Raw genomic sequence first — 20,092 nt, 5'->3', positions numbered from 1 at the left:
AACCAAACTAAGGACACACCTGCTCGCCATCATCGTCCTTAGCAACCGCACTATGACGCAAACCGAAACACGGATGTTATAGTGCGCGAGTTCCGTTTCCAATCCCTATGTGTATAGTATATCTATGGTTCAATTAACTGCCATTCTCTCAGTTCCGGCGGCCGGGGTTTACATACTAGCACTGATAACAGGTTGGTAACTATGTTACTTGCAGTGGCTTTTAGTTTTTATATAGGTATGCTGACAGAAAAGTGTTGACAGAAGTGACAGGTCAGGATGACGTGACACCAGGTACGGACAATACAAAGGTGTTATCATGTCACATATCATATCCTTTCTAGCAAACAGCAATTAGTTCTAGTGACATGGATTGAAATACTGCTATATAGTCGGGATGGCCAGACCACCAAACGTGGTAAGATTATGGAATGCTATGATTTATCAATCATTTTTTCTTCCCAGAACACCGATTTGTAAATGTATAAGACCAGTCTTATGCTATTAAGACACAACTGATTCAATAACAACAGGTATTATACCGTACAATTCTTACATTAAAATTCATAATCTATAATAATTGACAGAATTAGCTATACATTGCTTCTGAAAGAGATTTCAATCATGCATGGTAAGTACATTATTTCTTGGCTTCATCTGTTCACAATGCATACCATAATGCCATAGAAACAACTGCAGAAATAGAAGATAGTGATAGCCGTATGCAGTTCCCATGGATGTCATTCATCTTAGATGTTCAGATATGCAGTGTCGAAACCTAGAACAATAAATATAATTAGCAATATTTTGAAATATGTATTTGTAATTGTAAATGGATGTTAATCATACCAAAAAAACAGTCTGCATTACATACAATGGCTAGAATGGTTATAGTAATGCATTATGGATGTAGATCATACTGGGAATACAGTGTGCATTACGTACTATGGGTAGAATGGTCAGTAATGCACACAACAAATGGAATGCTCGGTGTGAGGAAGCATATCATCTGCAGTTTGGTGTGATATGCAACCAACTGTTTTAACAGTGTATACTCTCCCACGCGGGAGAGTATAATTACTTAGATAAGTACAAATTAATTAATTGTATTATTTGTCTAGCTAGCTATTAATCATGATCCATTCCATGATGGTTCGTGGAAAAACTGTTATTATTATTAGTGTGTAAACCTCATGCAGAGTATACAACACATGCAGATAATCGTACAAATGAGTGCTATAACAAATAGTGTGTTAGTTTATCTTTAAATTCATCTAAATTGTTGATCATCACCAGCGACTCGGGGAGATTATTCCACATCTTGGTAGTTGAGGGTAGGTAGGAATGTGCAAAGGTTTCAGTTCTGATGGAAGGGATGGTATGGCGACAGGAGTGACCTCGTGTGACTGAATCCAATGGTGTCAGTGTTCATGGTATGTCTATGCATCTAAATCGTATCAAATGCATATAATAAGAAAAATTAGCACTAGTCTGTTTGAAGAAGAGAAGTAGTTACCATTCTTATTTAATAATAATAATACCACGCCGGATGTAATTGACGCATGGATAGCGTCAGATCACGTGACGTAAAACATTAAAAATAATTACTCAAGTATAGTATCTGTGGTCACAGAGTGCGAATAACTGACTCAGATCTGCGTGAAGGATCCCTAGAAAAATGCTGTCTCCTGGTACAAGTGTATTGAAATCCTGGCAAGGAATAGCGGAAATCATCTTACGAGTAGCTTGCACGGTAAGCCTATATTATAGCTAAACTAAGCAAAAAATGACCTAGTGCCAGAATTAAGGGTCGAAGCCAGACTCGGGCCGTTCGCCATGTGCGGTAGTCTCGCACTCCTACCTCGTACGGTCACAGTTACGGTCAGCCTTTCCATCCTGAGACCGGCTAGTCTCATCCCCAGCGGCTATCGATCGGCTACATGACCGGCTACATGTATAGCTACGCTACTGCCGGGTCTTTTTTATTTTTAGTGTCCACTAATTTAAATTCCACATGTGTGTTATCAAGAGTTAATACCTCTTATTATTACCTCTTGGTGTTATTGTTAGCTATATATAGCTACGTACTGTACATTCATGCAGCTAATTAACTACCCGCAAGGGTATGCAAATCAGTTAAAGTGTAGCCGCTGGCTTCTGTTTCTGTTGAGTCTCGTGCGCCCGACTCTTCAACTCCGTTCAAAAATTTGAAACGAAAATACACCTACAAAACTATAGATTTAGATTTTGTTTAGGTTTTTTAATGTAGTTAAGTATAGGTGTAGCTTGTAAGTAGTTTAGTTAGTGTGGTATTTTGTAACAGACCAGTTCATTTAAGGTTACGGAATAGTTTAAAATGCGTGGGCGGAACAAATTACAAAACCTGCTTTAAACCAAGCAGGGATAAATAATTTCAACAACTGTGTTGTGTTAGCAATACAACTAATTGTGCTTGTTTGTTTTTACTACAGAACAACGACTGTTCTTGGGTGTGTGGTCTACAATAGAGCGATGTTTTATAAAAACGCGCCGCCAAAAACCAGACTAACAGATTACTGAATCCTTATAATTTCAACACAAGTGGCTAAACAACTAAAATATCTAGGTCCTGTGGAAGCGATTTTTAAGTTACTGGTAGTATAGACGTTTTATTGAACTTTTAGTAGTTTTTTCAGGTGAAACAAGCTCTTTGAAGGCTTGTATCCGAGTCACTTGGGAGAAACACGCCAAAAACGCTTCCACAGGACCTAACAAATTTAATATACAGTATCACTATGCCCCAGAAAAGCCAATAGAGCCTACAGCTTTTGCTGTATTTGGCGGCGGAAAAACATGGTAGTGACAGCTGGAGCTGAGCGATGTACGGGCTGGCTTACTTGTGTTACTACAACAAATTGTAGTGTTCCACCTGCCTCAAACTACACTGTAGCTACATAAAAACATTAAATATGAAGGGCTTCATCTGCATTTAAAACTTTTCACGCTGCTAGACTGGTTTTATGGGCTTCTCAAAAAGGATCGATAGGCATTCAAAATTTTGAATGATTGCCCGTGACTATACCGTAACCTTAAGAACCTTAAAAATGCAATTATAGTGTTAATTGCATATGACGTAACCACTAGATGCTGTGGATGCCCATAAAAATGTATTGAAGCCATTGAGAAAACGATGATAATCGATGGTTAAATCTCCGTTACTTACAAAGTATACGGTATGTTCCAATTCTCTGTACATAGTGGAACGAAACTACATTAATTTCTCTTTCGCTTTGTGGTTGTCTGCTGTGATTAGCGTAAAGGATGAGCGAGTTATAGCGCCGCAAAGTTTAAGATTTTGCTAACCAACGCTTTCCATGGCTGGTAATAGTGAGTTTGTACTTGAAAACAATTCAGAACTGATTGGCAAAGGCTTGTAGCAGAGTTTTCCGTGGTTCGCGTCAAAGGTAAAGACTATACTATCGACTTAACGGGCCAACAAGCAAACACCATGTTTAGTGAGCCAGCAAACACCATCCAGGTGATCCTAACGCTTGTTTTAGTGTTGTTATTCCATATAAACATAGAAACAAGCACCTGCTTGCATGCTTCGTCACTAGACAACTTTTTCGCCAAGCGCTTTCAACTTCAGCAGCTCATAACTCGCCAATCGATACACCTAGAAGCAGCAGACAACCACCATTAGGTGTAGAAATTAATGTAGTTTTCCATGCTGTCTTCAAAACACGGATATGTTCTTTGCTTTTTGTGTAACGAAGGATTTAGTTCCCGTGGTTGTCCGTTTCCCAATGGTTTCTGTACATTTTCATGGCTAACCACAGCATCCAGTATTGCGCAATAGCAAATACCACAGCTATTAAAATACTTTCACATTAAATGAACTGGCCTATTAGCTAGTCTTTGTATTTTTTTGTGTTACCTAACTGTTTATTTTATTTATTTATTTAGCTTTACAGCATGCGTGCAAGTAAAATCAAAATTGCATGCTGAAGGTATGCCAGCAACAGGTGCTGACATCCAAGGTGAAAAAAAAAAAATTAATAAATAAACAATTTTAGTTACCGTTAATTACAGAATTATAGTTACAGTTCATTGAAGTTTACAGATATAGGCACACTGGAGCAGCGATGACATGGACAAAGAAGGTGAAAAGTGCAGGCTCGATCAGAATTGAAATTATTGTAAAAATGAGTCCATAAGTGTTGGATTAATTGGCGTTTGATAATGTTAGTTGGTAATGAAATGTTAATAACTGGGAGGTTGTTGTAAAGTCGTGTGATTCTATTGAAGTAAAAGTGACGCTGTACCGCTGATGTTGTTCTAGGATGGGTTAGCTTGTGATGTGTCCCTGATCTAGTAGAGTTACTGGTAAAGGTAATATGGTCTCTAATTTCAAAGTCGATTTCAATGATTTTATTAAGAACATAAGGTCATTTATTTCATAGATGTACATTAGTGGTAGGAGGTTTAGTTGTTCCAGTCTGAATTTATAGGTAGAGGTGTAGTCATTTAAAATATACTTAGTTGCTCTTCGTTGTATGCGTTCTAGTAATGTTATGTCTTTTATTAATTGCGGTCTCCACATTTGTGAGCAGTAGATTAGTTGGGATCTTACTAATGAGATGTACAAGTTTTTCTTGGCTTCCATACAATTGGTTTTAAAAGTTCTCCTGATAAGACCTAAAATTTTATAAGCTTTTGCAGAAATAGATGAATAGTGGGCTGTCCAGTTGAAGTCACATGTGAATATTACCCCAAGATCTTTGTGGTGTGATAAACAAGGGATTGGCTGTCCATTAATGCTATAAATTGAATGGTCTAATGAGTCTTTGGCCCAGAAGCGAAGATGAACGAATTTGGAATAATTAAAAAATAGTTCTGATGTAATACTCCAGATAAAGGCATTGTTGATATCTGTTTGTAATTTCTCAGTGTCATCAGAAGATCTAATCTTACATAGACACTTGGTGTCATCTGCAAAGATAAAGGGAATTGCGAATTGAATATGTTCGGGTAAATCATTGATGAAAATGACAAACAGTAAGGGTCCAAGGACACTTCCCTGAGGAACTCCTGATAAAACATTACATAGATCTGAAAATGAGTCCCCAACCTTGACGCATTGGTATCGTTGCTTCAGATACGCTTGGAACCACTTCCAAACTGTTCCAGTTATTCCAACAGCCCATAGTTTTTGTAAAAGACGATCGTGAGAAACAGTTTAGGATTCCCAATGTATAAATGTATTATTGCACATTCAATAGCACTGATTAAAATATTTAGGCTATACCTACAAAATAGTAACTTCAAGATTAAGTGGACAATATACCGTATAACGTAAGTCACAAATTATCACTGGCAGGTACAAATTATCGGCACCTGTAAACTATACTGAGAGGCTACAGGGTATATGGAGGCTACCAATTGCAGTTCCACAATGGGCTGTTATATCCTCTAAAACATTTCTTAGGATCATTTTCTTTTGGTGATTATTGTTGTTAAAGTGCTAGCTATACAAGCAATTCTGGTTAAGCAAGGGGGTATGACACCTCTACAAATCATGTACGCCCTTCAGCTACCAAATCAAAAATCAACAAATCTCGAGCGATTTGCCCACGCAAGTAATTAATGCTGCTTGAAAACTAGTCTCAAAAACATATTTATAAACAATACATGTTCGCAGTGATACAATATATAGTTATACAACGGCCACGAGTGCTCTGCCTGATATAAACGCACGAGCCTGAGGGCCGTTAGGCCCGAAGGCAAGTGCGTTTATACAGGCAGAGCACGAGTGCACGTTGTATAACTGTTATGTACCACTCACCTAATAGGTGGGGAGAGTCTCACAAGACAGCTGTAACACTTATAAAGGCCAGGTTTCTAACATCGATTGTGGGTAACCAAGCAGGACGTTGCGATGACGTTCCCCCTGCAGTACTGCAGCCACCTGAGATATTGAAAGCTAGTACGCTATGGGATAATTATATCACTAACCTGCATTCGCTGTTCGACTCTCATCATGTAGTGCTCAGCATGCCAGCGTGATCACTCAATCGCCATATAGACTAAGCGCCAGACTAATCGCCATAGTGATTCTCTTGAGCAAAAAAAAGTAGCTAAATAGACATTTTAAGTAAACAAAACCTAACTACTAAACGATACTAGTCTAATTCTTACTATTCACACTGGCTAAACTCGAATCAGGTGGCATGACAAAACTGGTTACCACAATCGAACGTAAAGGTTAGTATTATTTAGAACTATGATATATTTGTTTTATTGAGTCATTGTCGAAGTGGGCTACAGTTTAATCTGGGCTAAGATGGCACCAGACTAGTAAGGTGTATAAGTATCATAGTGTTTATATATATGTAGACTAGAGTTGTGGCCACCCATGTTGGATTTTTGATCGCCATTGGCTGCTTGTAAACATTATACGTATTGGTGACGTTATGGCCCACAATCGACCTTTACATGTCAGGCTATAAAAGAATTCGAGTGATCTGTGAAGTGTCTTTCCACCTATTAGGTGAGGTGTTGTAGTGGTCTTCGCCACCGGCACTTGTGCTATGCTGCACAAAACCGCAGCCAGTGCAATATCTGTATATTGCACTGCGGTCGGTGCATTATAACTTATAATGCACTCGTTGTGGTCTACAAAACCGCAACCAGTGCGTTATAAGTTATAATGCACTCGCTGCAGTCTGCAGCAGTGCAATATACAAATTATGGCACTGGCGGTGCCTTTGAACTGCCCACGCAGAGTGGTACATTACTAGTTCTTAATCATGAGCTAATGTCCTTCAGAACCCAGTAATAACCTTAAAAATCACACTGTGGCAATCATGCTTGACGTTTCAAATCACAAATCAAATTATCAAATCACAAATCAAGTTTCAAATCACAAAATGAGTTCAAATCACATACAGATATGCGAAGGTGTCACACCCCTCGGGTAAAGCATGGAATTGCATAAAATAATATTACGCTTTTACGTCTAACCTGAATATCTCTTAAACGGCTGGCCTCACCTTTGTAAAACTTCTGTGAAATGGAGGTATCCAAGGACTGCACCTCCCAAAAAAATTTCACAAAAAAACCAACAAGCTATCATGGAGTTACACACAAAATCGCACATTGTGCCGATAATTGGACAATCACAGAAGTACAGGTGCCGATAATAAGTACCCCATGCTGATAATTGTCGCACGATAGGCATTACAATTTTCCTCATAACAAAATGTTCACTCACATAAGATTATTAAAATTTGGTGCGCTAAGAGACAAAGGACTGCTCTGTTAAATGGTTCAAACTGGAAGTTCATACGCCATTGAATTAAGGAATTACAATTGCGTGACGAAATGGTGCCAATAATTGGCAGCTTATGCTAGCTACGTATAAAGTTTCGAGGTAGAACACTTTCGTAGATGAACGACTATGACAAGATCCAGAGGAAATGTTTCGTAGGTGAAAGGTGATCTACAAAATCTACAAAAATTTTCCACCTCGAAAATTTTCCACCTCGAAAATTTTTACATATATGGTACATACCTCTTTAGGTAGACTAGCGTAAAATAGCATGAAACAAAATATTTGTTGGACCATACTGACACGTTCACTGCAGTTTTGAAGTAGTATAGCTACCTCCAACTTGTTTGGCTTTCGTACATCACATCCACATACTTCTCCTATATTGTACAAAATAGTGGTGCAGTTCTCTTCAAAATTAATCTTGTGTTAGAATTGACCATTGAAAGGACAACAATGACTGCAAGTCATTTGCACGAAAACAAGAACCACTGATTGGAGAAGTAAGTTTATTTCCAATCTTTGGGACAATTTTACTGAGAATCTTTCACTATTTGGCAAACTATGGAATGATGATCACCTCTTCCTAATGACCTGCCAAATTTAAAGTTTCCTCAAGGAGTTAGTGAGCCGGAATAACCAGGATCGTATTTTAGTCTTTGCAACTATCTAAAATTAATAGAGATTAAAAATTATCAGATGTTGTATAGTTTATAAGAAATAAATGAAATAAAAGTAGTGAAACAAGGGAGGTCTGAAGGACATCAGTTTAATCCCTAATTCAGTCTATACCAGTGAAACAAGGGAGGTCACCTACATCTGAAAATATACCAGTGGCCATTTACTCCCTAATGTGGGTCCATTCAGGTGTAGGTGACCTCCCTTGTTCTCTACTTTTATTTCTATGATCGCTGATCAAACTAAACTTCCCAATATTATAGGAGTTCCTACCGTATATTGGAAATTTTCAAAAGGTAAAAATTTTCAGGGAAATGGTGCTTGATTGTAAGTTCGGAAAAAATATTTTCAAAACAGACCCTCCTTACTGCACCACACATTAGATAATTAACTAGAATAACTAGAATAATGTGCAGACTCTGCGCAATAGTTAATTGGAGGAAGGTAATAGTCACGTACAGTAGAATATGCTGCGTTGATTGTTAAGCATAAACATTGATAAAGCTTTGGTAGAATCGTGTTTAGTTACCCCTTCCTAGGCTCCTTTGTAGCTTAAATTGCCTGCAGGTCAAGCACCAGCCACAACTACTTGGCTCTCTTAGCTGGGTAACCCTTCCACTATCTTCACCAAGGCTAGGATAATGATTTTCTCTTGGGCTTCAAGACTCGTGATATAGTAGAAAACAAACACTCATACTTTGTTTATATCGAGGTTTATACTTTCCTTGATTATCACTTCTAAGATGCAATATTGGTCCTTGTAGCTAACTAGGATATAAAAATTTACCGAAACTCGATTTTTTTCTGCCAGCCAGTCAGCCTGCCTGCCCGCCCACCCACCTGCCTGCCTGTCTGCCTTCCTGCCTGACCACAGTTGTAAGGCTGGAGGCCAAATGAAGCAGCACATAGCCACCATTTAATGCAAACTCACCAGTGGTATGTACCTTTTGGAGTTCTGACAAGTGTGTGTCCTCTGCGCCTTGTCTTTCCTTTTATCTATAATCAGGCTGGTTGTCATCTTCTTCATACAATGAAGCCATATTGAGGTGTTACCAATGCCTTCCTTGAGCAGCATATTTAGATGCCACAAACTTATTTAAAGTGATTATGCTCAGTAGGTACCTGTAACTTTACAATAGGTAGCATAGCTTGGAGGGAAAATCCTTACTTCGGCATTGAACTATATATAATAGACAAATTCCATAATAAGGCTTTATAACATATAGAAATAACCGTTGCCCCTAGCAACCTGAATTTCCCATTATTTTTAGGTGATAACGTCTAAAAATAGTATTGAAGTAGTATAACTTCTCCAAATTTTGAAAGGATAGCGTATATATGTCATAAGATGACATTTTGAAATCTGTGGTTTTCCCATACATATCTGTGTGAGAGGGCTACAGTTTCCCCTTCTGGACAATCACAAAAATGAGGTATTTCAATGTATGCAAAAACCAAAAATTCAAAAGTACATATATCCCCATAATTTGTAGGTGTGAATGTCATAATCTCTCCAAGTTATAAATGGATGATATGACATTCTTTAAATCCCATGATTTGTGTGATTACCGAGAAGGGGCAACTGTTTCCCCTCTCATTGACAATGTATGGAGAAATTGCAACTTCAAAATGTCATATCTCATGATTTATATATACTATCCAGCGGCGGATCCAGACTTATAAAAAGGGGGGGTCAAAAATGAACTGAGGCACTACACTGTCTCTGGTTTGAGACCAAAAAAAAAAAAAAAGGTCACAGCCAGCTGACAATAGCTGCCCACCTCACCAACCACGCATTTATAGCTGATAAAGTACATAAAAATCAAAAATCCTTAAATAGCTCACTACACACTGTTCTAATACTGTGACTGCTTTATTAGAGTGACTGCTCTATTAGAGTATCTCGATCTTGTATACTAAAAATTTTTGGAGCGGTCAAGAGCCCCCTTTGACCCCCCCCCCCTGTATCCGCCCCCGCTATCCTTTTATAACTTGGAGAGGTGACTTAATACATTGACACCTACAAATAATGTAAAATTTAGGTTGCTAGGGACAACGGTCAATTTTTTCATTATTATGAAATTTGTCTATTGTTATAACAATGTAGGGATTTTCACACCGAGCTATACTGTAATACCATCATTCATATCTTGTTTCACTACTTTTATCACTTGGATTCATTTTAAATCGATACTAGTTAGTGTACATTACATATTAAACACAACAATATGTAAACAAGATCGACATTGATATCTTGTTTCACAGATATCTAGAGAGACACAACTGTTTTGATATGATCATTGCTTTGAAGTGATCTAGGGATTCTAAAGTTATTATTAGAGAAAGTTGGCTACAGTACCACTCAAATGCAACATCGTCTCACAAGAGATGCGAGCAATTAAAAAACTTGCTGATTAAATGGTATGGCACTCGTTTGCTTGCAAGTTTTCATCCCATTTTGTTTGGGATGAATACTCGCAAGTGAAATGAGTACCATGCCCTTTAAGTACTGAGTTTTTAATCGCTTGCATTCTCACGAGATGACATTGCATTTGAGAAGTACTGGATATAGTTTTTTAGGATATTATAGTTTTTTGACTATGTAGCATCTGGCTGGTTATGATGAAGTGTTGACGTACAATGTACCTTACTATTATAAAACTATGATTGTAAGTGAATACTGTACCAATGGTAACTATGACCCTAGAATAGTATTATACTCTCTTGTTGTGGCACTGTTTTACTAACTATAGTATATTCGCATTCACCGTAGACTTAATTATTCATTAATAACTTCCTTTTGGTAATGACTAAATTAAAGATTTTTATATGGGCATGAAGCTCTTCAAATGGCTGAGATGATAGGATAAGATGCACTTTAATCCCATCACTGTTAAGAAGTTAGCACACTTTTATATAGGGGAAGCCGTTTAAGAGGAATCCTTTGAAGTGAGCAACTAGACAAATTTGTGGTTGAAGCCCTACTGACATCTGGTATGGGAGTTATATGTGATTACATAACACCTGTTCTTTTCTTCAAATAAACACTCTATACACCATGGAGAACGTTGTGTTGGTGTTCTAGAAGGCGTTCTACAACTTGACTATGTCATTGTAACTTGTTACAAGGTGTAAAAAGAAAAAGTTTGATGGCTTACATAATGATACGCACTTATCTCATTATGCAACATCTAATTTATGATTCCTTTGTGCTGTGTGGCTTCTTAAACGGTTTCCCAAGTCTTCAGTGAATGAGAAAATACTATAGAGTTGTGCAAATCTACTTTTACCACATGCTTATTAAGGGTCATGCAGATTGTTAAAGGGGCAGTGCGGCAGTAGCAAAGCCATTTAAGACGATATAAACAAATGACGTTATTGCTATAATACGTATCAAGATCACGGTAGTGTGTCATGCAACCCAAGAAGCTGGCGCGCAACACCGTGAGTATATTGACAGGAAGAAAGAAAATGCAATTTTCACACATCCATAGCTCTGTGCTGCCTTAACGAAACAAGACAATTTTTGCTGTGAAAACACCTGCCAACTTCAGTACTCCACATACCAAATTTGAGTGAAATCGCTTTAAGCGTTCCCTAGATATGCGACTTTAAAAAGTGGCTTAGTTTCTTCTTTTTTTTCTTCTTCCTCTTCTTCTTTTTCTTCGTCTTTTTGTAAACTTACAAAAACTGCCATAAAGCGCGAACTCCATATCCAATTGCCTTGAAATTTGGCACACAGAAGGGGGATATAAAGGTGCATATTAGTACCACGTTTGGCTGGAATACGATAAACAGGCAAAGAGTTATTATCGATTATTCACGAAAAATAACGCCAATATGTTGTCATGCCTACAGGGTAAACCGCTCATGGGAAAAAGGTGAAAATCGGTGGGTGAATAGGTCAACTATTAAACCTTAAATGTAGGTTATTCATGTGGATCTACATGGGGATTTGCTCCAATTCTATGCAGGATAATGTTCATGTGTTAGAAGCTGTGAGAGTGTATTTTAAAACAGATCTCACTATGGCTTTGTAAATTAGTTTACTTACAGCTTTTAACAGACATTAAACAGTATCTGTTCTATTAGAGTGATTTACTGTTCTATTAGAGTATGTCTATGTTAGCCTTAAGCAATGTCTAATGAAAAGTTGGTGAAGGGCACCCGTTTGCACCGCCGACGTATACTTTTCTGCCAATAGTGTCTAAGACTATCATCAGTTTCACCATGATGAGCCTTCATTTCTACTCTTGATAAATACTGTGACATCCTTTTCAGTATTTATCTTGCTCCCTTCTGTTAGGATTTGATGGTATCATGCACTAATGTTGAATGCCGCAATGTTGAACAACTCCATAGTGAAGAAAGATGTCCAGTCAAATGGCATACTTGCACACTTCAGTAGAGGACCACTCAGATGCTCCAGACTGGTTTGTATGTATTTTCTTTGCATGTTTGATGCATACAACTTAACATTATTAATAGGATGAAGATGTGATACTGTGGAGGATACTTATTAGTTTAGTTCACGTACCTGGAAAGATACTGTATCTTGCCTGGTATAGTTCAGTTTCTTAATGTCATTGTGAAGGTGTTGTATTAGTAGTGATGAACTCCTTTTATAATTCGAGAGCATCCTGAGGATTGTCAGTTTTACCATGATGAGCCTTCAGTTGTACTCTTGATCAATACTGTAACATCTTACTTCATTTTTAATCATCGCATGTATATTTCTTCTGTTAGGATTATACAGTACGACACACACACACATATATAAGGCCATCATTATTAAATTCCTTGTTTCCCGTCACCACCTGCATCAATTTTTAGTACCCGTACCAAATTTTATTTATTTGATTATAGATCACATGAATGCACTATTTTATAATAGAAGGAGGCACAGAGTGACCAAGTTTTTAATTTAAGTAAATGCATTAGCTGTGCATATAAGCATGGAAGAAGGGTGAAAGCCCCTCCATTCTCGTTCAACAGGCTACATGGGTGTACATTCCTGGCAACCTTCAAGATCAAGATACTCTAATAGAGCAGTCAGAGACTGAGACAAGAGTTAAGTGTATAATTAATAATCAATTATCACCTCCCACCTGCATCACTTTTTGTCCCATTGAGTGATAGGAAACAAGCAATATAATAATGATGGCCTAAAGTATAGTATTTGATACCTTATAGCTTGTTCTCTGATTGGTTCCTGGTGATTGAATCACCAAAAGAAGTCTGTCTTGGCTTTGATTAATGTACCTCTTTGGTTTCATAACCTGTAGACAGTAGATCACTATACAGCTTTGTTGTTCATCAGGCAACACTTGATGTCCAAACATATAAGCTGGACAAAACCATGTTGAGTGGCACATTGCTCCATCTTGGTGTAGTCTTGTTTAGTATAAATAACATTGCTGTGATCAAAGTATGTTAAGTAAAGATTAAACAGATGTATCACGCAAAATGTCAAGAAGTAACTGGCACTATATTGTTTATGTATACACAATGCAATGTATATTCTCTTTGCATCGTTTATGAATACAACTTAACAATATATTAATAAATCAATGACGTGGTAGTATGGTTGATATTTACTTTTGCATATGGATAATACAATGTTGAATGGCTTTACAGTGAAGGAAAGTCGTCCACTGAATGTGGCTTACATGTTCACTGCACCTACACACACGTATACAACACGCCTCCTTTTCACAATTTTATTGAAATCACTACTATCTGAACAAAGAGAACAAAGTTTACTTACATTCTAGAGCATCCATTATACAGTGATTCTGAAGGATACATCCAGTAGGTTGCTACTGTTGGCTGGAAAATTGAGCATGTAACTTACTACATGCATGCGTATTAATAATAACAATAGCTACACCATTGTGCAAGGTGAATCATGCAATAACCATGTGATATATAGTATTTGCTAATTGAAACACTCAAGTGAGATGCATGTCGTTTATCAACACGATGAAATCACGTCAGTTCTATGAGTTCAGTATTCGATGTACATAGCTGTTTTGTGAAGGGATTTGAGAATTTGCAAATCTTAATACATGTATTTAAAAGTCTTTCAGCTATTTTGCAATGTTGTTGACAATGATACTGTAGTGTACAAAGCATGGCTACAAGCACTGTATACTGCACCGTTGCAATTGACATGCTATGAATCATATTAGGAAGGTTACAGTGGCTGATTAATTGTGACATAGAACTTTATTGCGCAGTACTGTTGGCTAACAAGTGTCTTGTAATACTCAACTATAATGCAACTTAATAATGACTAATTGAAAGACTTCACAAATGTATAGCTAGGTATACAGCTGAGTTTCAATAGCACGATACGCAATGAACAGCGGTATGACCACACCCATTTGTTCGAACGCATTGAGTTCGGACAATGTACCATTTTTAATAGCTTTGTGTAGATTCTTTACCCAACCATTCCATACAACGCTTATGGTTAGAAAGGAGAGAATAGTTTACGGAGTTTTACTAAGTGGATATCACTGCAAGTACCACTCAGAAACTAAGTCAGCAGAAATCCATACCATAATTGAGAGTTAATTAGTTTCAATAGATTTCTTCCTACTAGTTTAGAATCGTATGAGAGCAACCAACAACAATTGAAGTCTCCAAGAATCACCTGTGAGTTGTATCGTAATAGTGATGGAATTATTCGTGTAGTATCGTCATGTTGACGTGACTATAGCTATTAGTTTGCACCTTTGGAGGAGAATAGCAGTCCAACGGTCCAGAATACAGATTTTACCCCCTAGACACTGTTTTTCCCTGGCTGAAGAGCTATTGAATAGTGTGTATGGCGTCAGCATTGCTAGCACAGGCGTGAAGATAGCAGCTGACGCACGTACATTTTCGTTCATAACTTGCCGAAAATGTTGGTAAAACAAAATTGCCGCGGTCAAAATTTAGATTCTTAACAGAGGTTTCATCTGCAAGTTAACATCACCATTTTGCTCTGAGTATCTCGCCAGTAGTATACCTGCAAAAAAGAAGAAGCCACATAATGCCCTGCAAATCGATTACAATATTTTTTTTCCTTACTTTGGCCCCTTTTCTGTTACACCTTATCAGTCAGTAAGTCAAGTCACTAGGTCTAAGTCCTTGAAATTAGGTTAGGTAATCCTAAGGCTGCAGCACATGTTGCTGTCAGACCTTCAGTGCTGGTCACTGTAAAGCGCTAATTATATAACCAAGTACTAAGAATAATACGAAACGCGGTTAAAATTACGTAATAAATAAATAAATAAATAAATAAATAATTAAATAAATAAATAATTAATTAAATAATTAATAATTAATGTTTGAGAAAACTACGAGGCCTAGAGACATGAACTAACCGGGGATAGATTCGCCTGTGAATGAAGGCACAAACGTATAATCGTCGCTCCTGTTTGTGCTGATGACTTGACCATACGTGTAATTCTATATAACGCCCAGTACCACACCCTTGCTTAATTACTTACATATTGCGCGAAGAAGATTAGTGATGCCCGTGCAGGAGAGCCAGAAGCCACTTGTGTAAACAAGAAGATTACAGAAGCCACTTGTGTAAACAAGAAGATTACAAGTAAGTTTTTATGTTTGTAACATCTCAAGTCTCCATGCCAGCTGCCAGTGGATTCACTGATTCATGTAAATAAACAATACAAGAAAACATTAAACTGACATATGCCACGCTCTTTACAATAAGCTTACAGTTACATATAAAATACAAGTAAACAATTTTGTCTTGTGCAGCTGGCATGGCGAACTTTCTTTGTGTTGGTGTCAGGCAATTCAATACGTGCTTAATCTTTTTTGCCTTCACCTGGCGTAGCTACTAGGCTCTAGTGGCTTGGCTGTCTTCCTTTATCTGGTTCATCTGGCTTGCATACGCCTACAGCATTGTGTAGCTATCTCCTGAAAGTTGTGTATGCATAACTATGGTGTGTCACCCATCACTGTGCCATTGCTACATCACTGATGAACCTTACTTAGCTCTAGTTGATGTTGATATGCATTGCTGTATATTGGCTAATAATTTTTATCTGCATGGTGATGTTGCCTATAATGTATTGCTGCATACAATACTGCAATAATGTATAGTTCTCTCCTGTATGTTTTGTATACATATACTTTGTACACATCACTGTGCCATTTATACCACACCAATGATGTACTGGCACTTAGCTACTGGTGGCCTTTAGTTACGATGCCACTATTGTGTTATATCTGTCACCACTGTGACATATTGAGTTGATTTGGGGATAATGCATTCACCACCTAATAGCCTCACCGGGGGGCTGTCACGTTGGTGTATGTACTTGGTTATATGTGACGCGGTCCTAGTAATAATAATAATAATAAATAATAATAATATACTCTCCCACGTGAGAGAGTATAACAAGAGTCAAACAAGCCAGCATGTTAAACAAACAGAGATTTCTATTTAGACTCAATGGATATGGTAGAAACTAAGGAAAAAACAGTAGTTTCTCTTTAAATCAGGGGCAGATAAGTACTGAGAATGCTTCTGTATAAATGTTTATATGAGTCCAAATAGAGATCTCTGTGTGTTTAACATGCTGGCTTGTTTGACTCTTGTTTCTTTACTTCTTTCACCGATCTCTATTCACATGTTTTAATTTTTAAAATTATTTTACACTACATAGTTTGTTTACTTTTTATAAATCCATTATGGATAGCTAACATGATAATAAGAGGTGCTGGTGGTGCTTGATATTACACAGTACTAAACATGTATATCAAAGTCAGTCATCATGTACAGTAGCTGTAAAGTAGTCAGTTAGTATTATCAGAGTTAGCAAACACCGGTGTATTGTTTCCTTACTACTGGATGTACTTTGAACTATACAGCTTTGACATATCCAACTATAGGCAGTGTACAGCATGCTGCGGTCAACAATAGTATGGCTTCTGATTTATCATATAGTCATGCATACTTGTGATCACAATAAGTCAAGTACACAGTGGTACACAACAACACTGTTACTCTATGAACTTAATATACTGTGATTAAATATAGGTAATGATATAGGGTTTCCAAATAAACATGTTAACAGTGTTGGGAGTAACGCGTTACATAAGTAACGCGTTATGTAATATTATTACTTTTGTGGTAACAAAGTAATATAACGAAATACGCTATGAAAACAGGTAATATAATGCAAGATACTTTATTTACAAATGTAACGCGTTACCTAAGTAATATAATTGCTGTAACGAGTCTAATATGACGTAATATTATTACTAAAAGTAACAAAGTTACTAATCTCGTTAGTAATCCTCTGAGTAACGCCTAACCACAACGAAGTAACGAGGCCTACTGAATGAAGCTTATTCACTAGCTTCTTACTTATAACCAAGATTTGCACATTGTCCAACAATGCAATCATGTCACGTGATAAGGTGGTAGTTTCACACGTGACAGCTTAAGGCTGTGGACAAAGTAATATAATATGTAATATTATTACAGTTACTTTATTTTATGGGTAATATGTAACTGTAACTAAATAGTTCTGTTGCAAGTAATATGTAATATGTAACTAGTTACTTTTACAAAGTAACTTGCCCAACACTACATGTTAACAGCTTAAGGCTGTGGACAAAGTAATATAATATGTAATATTATTACAGTTACTTTATTTTATGGGTAATATGTAACTGTAACTAAATAGTTCTGTTGCAAGTAATATGTAATATGTAACTAGTTACTTTTACAAAGTAACTTGCCCAACACTGCATGTTAACCCAGAATAGATTGGAGACTTATTAACACGTTGGTTACCCTTGCAGAGACTAAGTCAGAAGATCAATGGCAAAGTGAACCTACAAGAAGCAAATTTGCTTGAGAATGGGTGTTATCATTGTATATGCGTTTAAAAATAGGTCACGGACGTGAAGAAAGACAGTTATGTAGTTTTTATCCCTAAACGTTTTGCTCTAGCCCTGTGGTTCATATGATAAGATGAACAAAATGGCATAGTTCAGAAATTTTAAAAATACTTTTATTCATTCCTTTTGACTTCATATTTTCCAGTAGATCTAAACTTCTTCCAAATTAACTTCTAAGGCTTCTTTTGTGGTTGGGGGAGTTTCTTGAGGTGGTGTTTAGGTGTGTGTTCTATTAGAATTTTGGCAAAAAAAACATAGGCGATCTCTATTATGAACCACTACTGTGGTTCATATGATAAGATGAACAAAATGGCATACTTCAGTTATACATGTATATTTAAAAAAATACTTTTACTGGTTCCTTTTGACTTCTTATTTTCCAGTGGGCCCAAATTAACTTTTAAAGCTTCTTTTGTGGTTGGGGAAGCTTCCTAAAGTGGTGTTTAGGTGTGTATTTCTATTAGGATTTTGGCAAAAGACATAGGCGATCTCTATTATGGACCACTACCATGTATATACACACATACATACAATCATGACAAAGTAAACCAGCTTCAGAATTAAATACATGCATAGCTGATCCACTTCCTTTTTTTAATTTTGCTGCGAAAACTTCACAAACAGAAGAATATACAGATATAATATAATAAATAATGTTAGCTATTGATAGCAAAATAATAGTTAAGTAGCAGAGATTTGAATATATCAGTGTTTTCCGCTTCAAAGATGTAGCGAGGTAGTATGTCCCATTGCCTTGATGCTGATGGTATAAAGGAGTATTCCTTTTTTTTTCAGTTTGCATGATTCTGATGTAACTTTATTATTATTATTATTATTATTATTATTATTATAAGTAGTTTCGCTGTACATTAATTAATTAATTAATTATTTATGACGTCACTTATTATTATTATTATTACTTGGTTATGTAATTATTTAATGGGCTTGTAGATGCCAAGGCAAGCTAACTTGCCAGGCTAGGCCGCAGGCCTTTGAAGGTGCCCATATCTAGGTTGCTTCCAAAAATTGTCCAAGCGCAGCTTGAAGGTTGCAACTGTTGGTGCTGAAATGATAAAGTCAGGTAAGGAGTTCCATAGATTGACTATTCTATTTGTAAAAAAGTTCTGCCTAACAAGTAATCTTGATCATTCTTTAAAAAGCTTAAGAGAGTGGCCCCTGGTGGTAGCAGCATTTAAAGTAAAAAATGTAGATGGGTCCAAGTCATAATGTCGTTTAAGTATCTTATATGTTTCAATCATATCACCCCTTTGACGTCTGCAATACATAGTCTCGCGTGGCCAGACCGCTATTTCAGCGCAGGGGCTTATCGATTAGAGATTATAAGCGCCCGCACTGAAAAGGGTCTGGTCCAGTTCGCATAGGCAAGTTGTCCTCAGCACCTTCGTCAACACTTGGAGTGCTGATCAAAGGTACGTCATCTGACATTCACAATTATCCATATGCGGTATTCAAACGGGTAGGCCAATGACGTAGTGACCATTGGGATGACGTGACCCCAATCAACACCCAACACCACGTTGTTGATTCTGTGAACGACTTGCCTATACGAACTGGACCAGACCCTTTTCAGTGCGGGCGCTTATAATCTCTAATCGATAAGCCCCTGCGCTGAAATAGTGGTCTGGCCACGCGAGACTATGCAATACAGAGAATAGAGATCCAGAATTTCAAGACGGCTTTCATAAGTCAAGTGGGCTAATCCGCGAAGGTGTTTAGTTGCACGTCTCTGAACCTTTTCAAGGGTGTCGATGTCTCTGGCCAAGTACGGACTCCAAGATTGCACACAATATTCCAAATGCGGTCGAACAACGAAATATAAACATATCAGTAGAGTCAATTCTAAAAGATCGCCTAATAAGACCAAGAACCTGTGTAGCCTTGACTGCAGCTTTTTGGCAGTGTAACTAATATATATATATATGTAACACCGTCACACCTCAGACCAAAGGAACCGGCGCCCGGGCTACATACGAAATGTAGCCGGTTTACAACTGGGTAGTGATTATATAGACGTTGATGCTGAAATCGATTGTGGGGATCGATCAATACTCGGATGCACCGACTTGGATTTCGCTATGAAAACCACTCAGATGGAGAGCGTTTTGTTATCCTCACCATCCTACGAGTTGAAAAACGTTGGGCTAAGGTGAAAACTAG

At 37.3% G+C, this 20,092-nt stretch overlaps 1 protein-coding gene and 1 long non-coding RNA gene across 2 annotated transcripts in view; both read left to right on the top strand.

The window, feature by feature from the left end:
- On the top strand, positions 1–873 carry LOC136250704 (uncharacterized). The gene is made up of 6 exons (XR_010698661.1): positions 1–191; positions 236–291; positions 342–415; positions 463–530; positions 585–628; positions 685–873. It is a non-coding gene; the product is annotated as an uncharacterized lncRNA (long non-coding RNA).
- Positions 874–1,591: 718 nt separating this feature from the next.
- The window catches only part of LOC136250703 (uncharacterized), a 37,548-nt gene continuing 19,047 nt past the window's right edge, over positions 1,592–20,092 (top strand). The window contains exon 1 of the mRNA XM_066042933.1: positions 1,592–1,750. Coding sequence (XP_065899005.1) covers positions 1,676–1,750 — 75 coding nt within the window. The 5' untranslated portion in view covers positions 1,592–1,675. The remainder of the gene's footprint in view (positions 1,751–20,092) is intronic.

Source organism: Dysidea avara, chromosome 3, assembly GCF_963678975.1.
Source record: "Dysidea avara chromosome 3, odDysAvar1.4, whole genome shotgun sequence".
In the NCBI taxonomy this organism is placed as follows: domain Eukaryota; kingdom Metazoa; phylum Porifera; class Demospongiae; order Dictyoceratida; family Dysideidae; genus Dysidea; species Dysidea avara.
The sequence above is the reverse complement of the archived record's forward strand: the minus strand, read 5'-3'. Positions and strand labels throughout refer to the sequence as shown.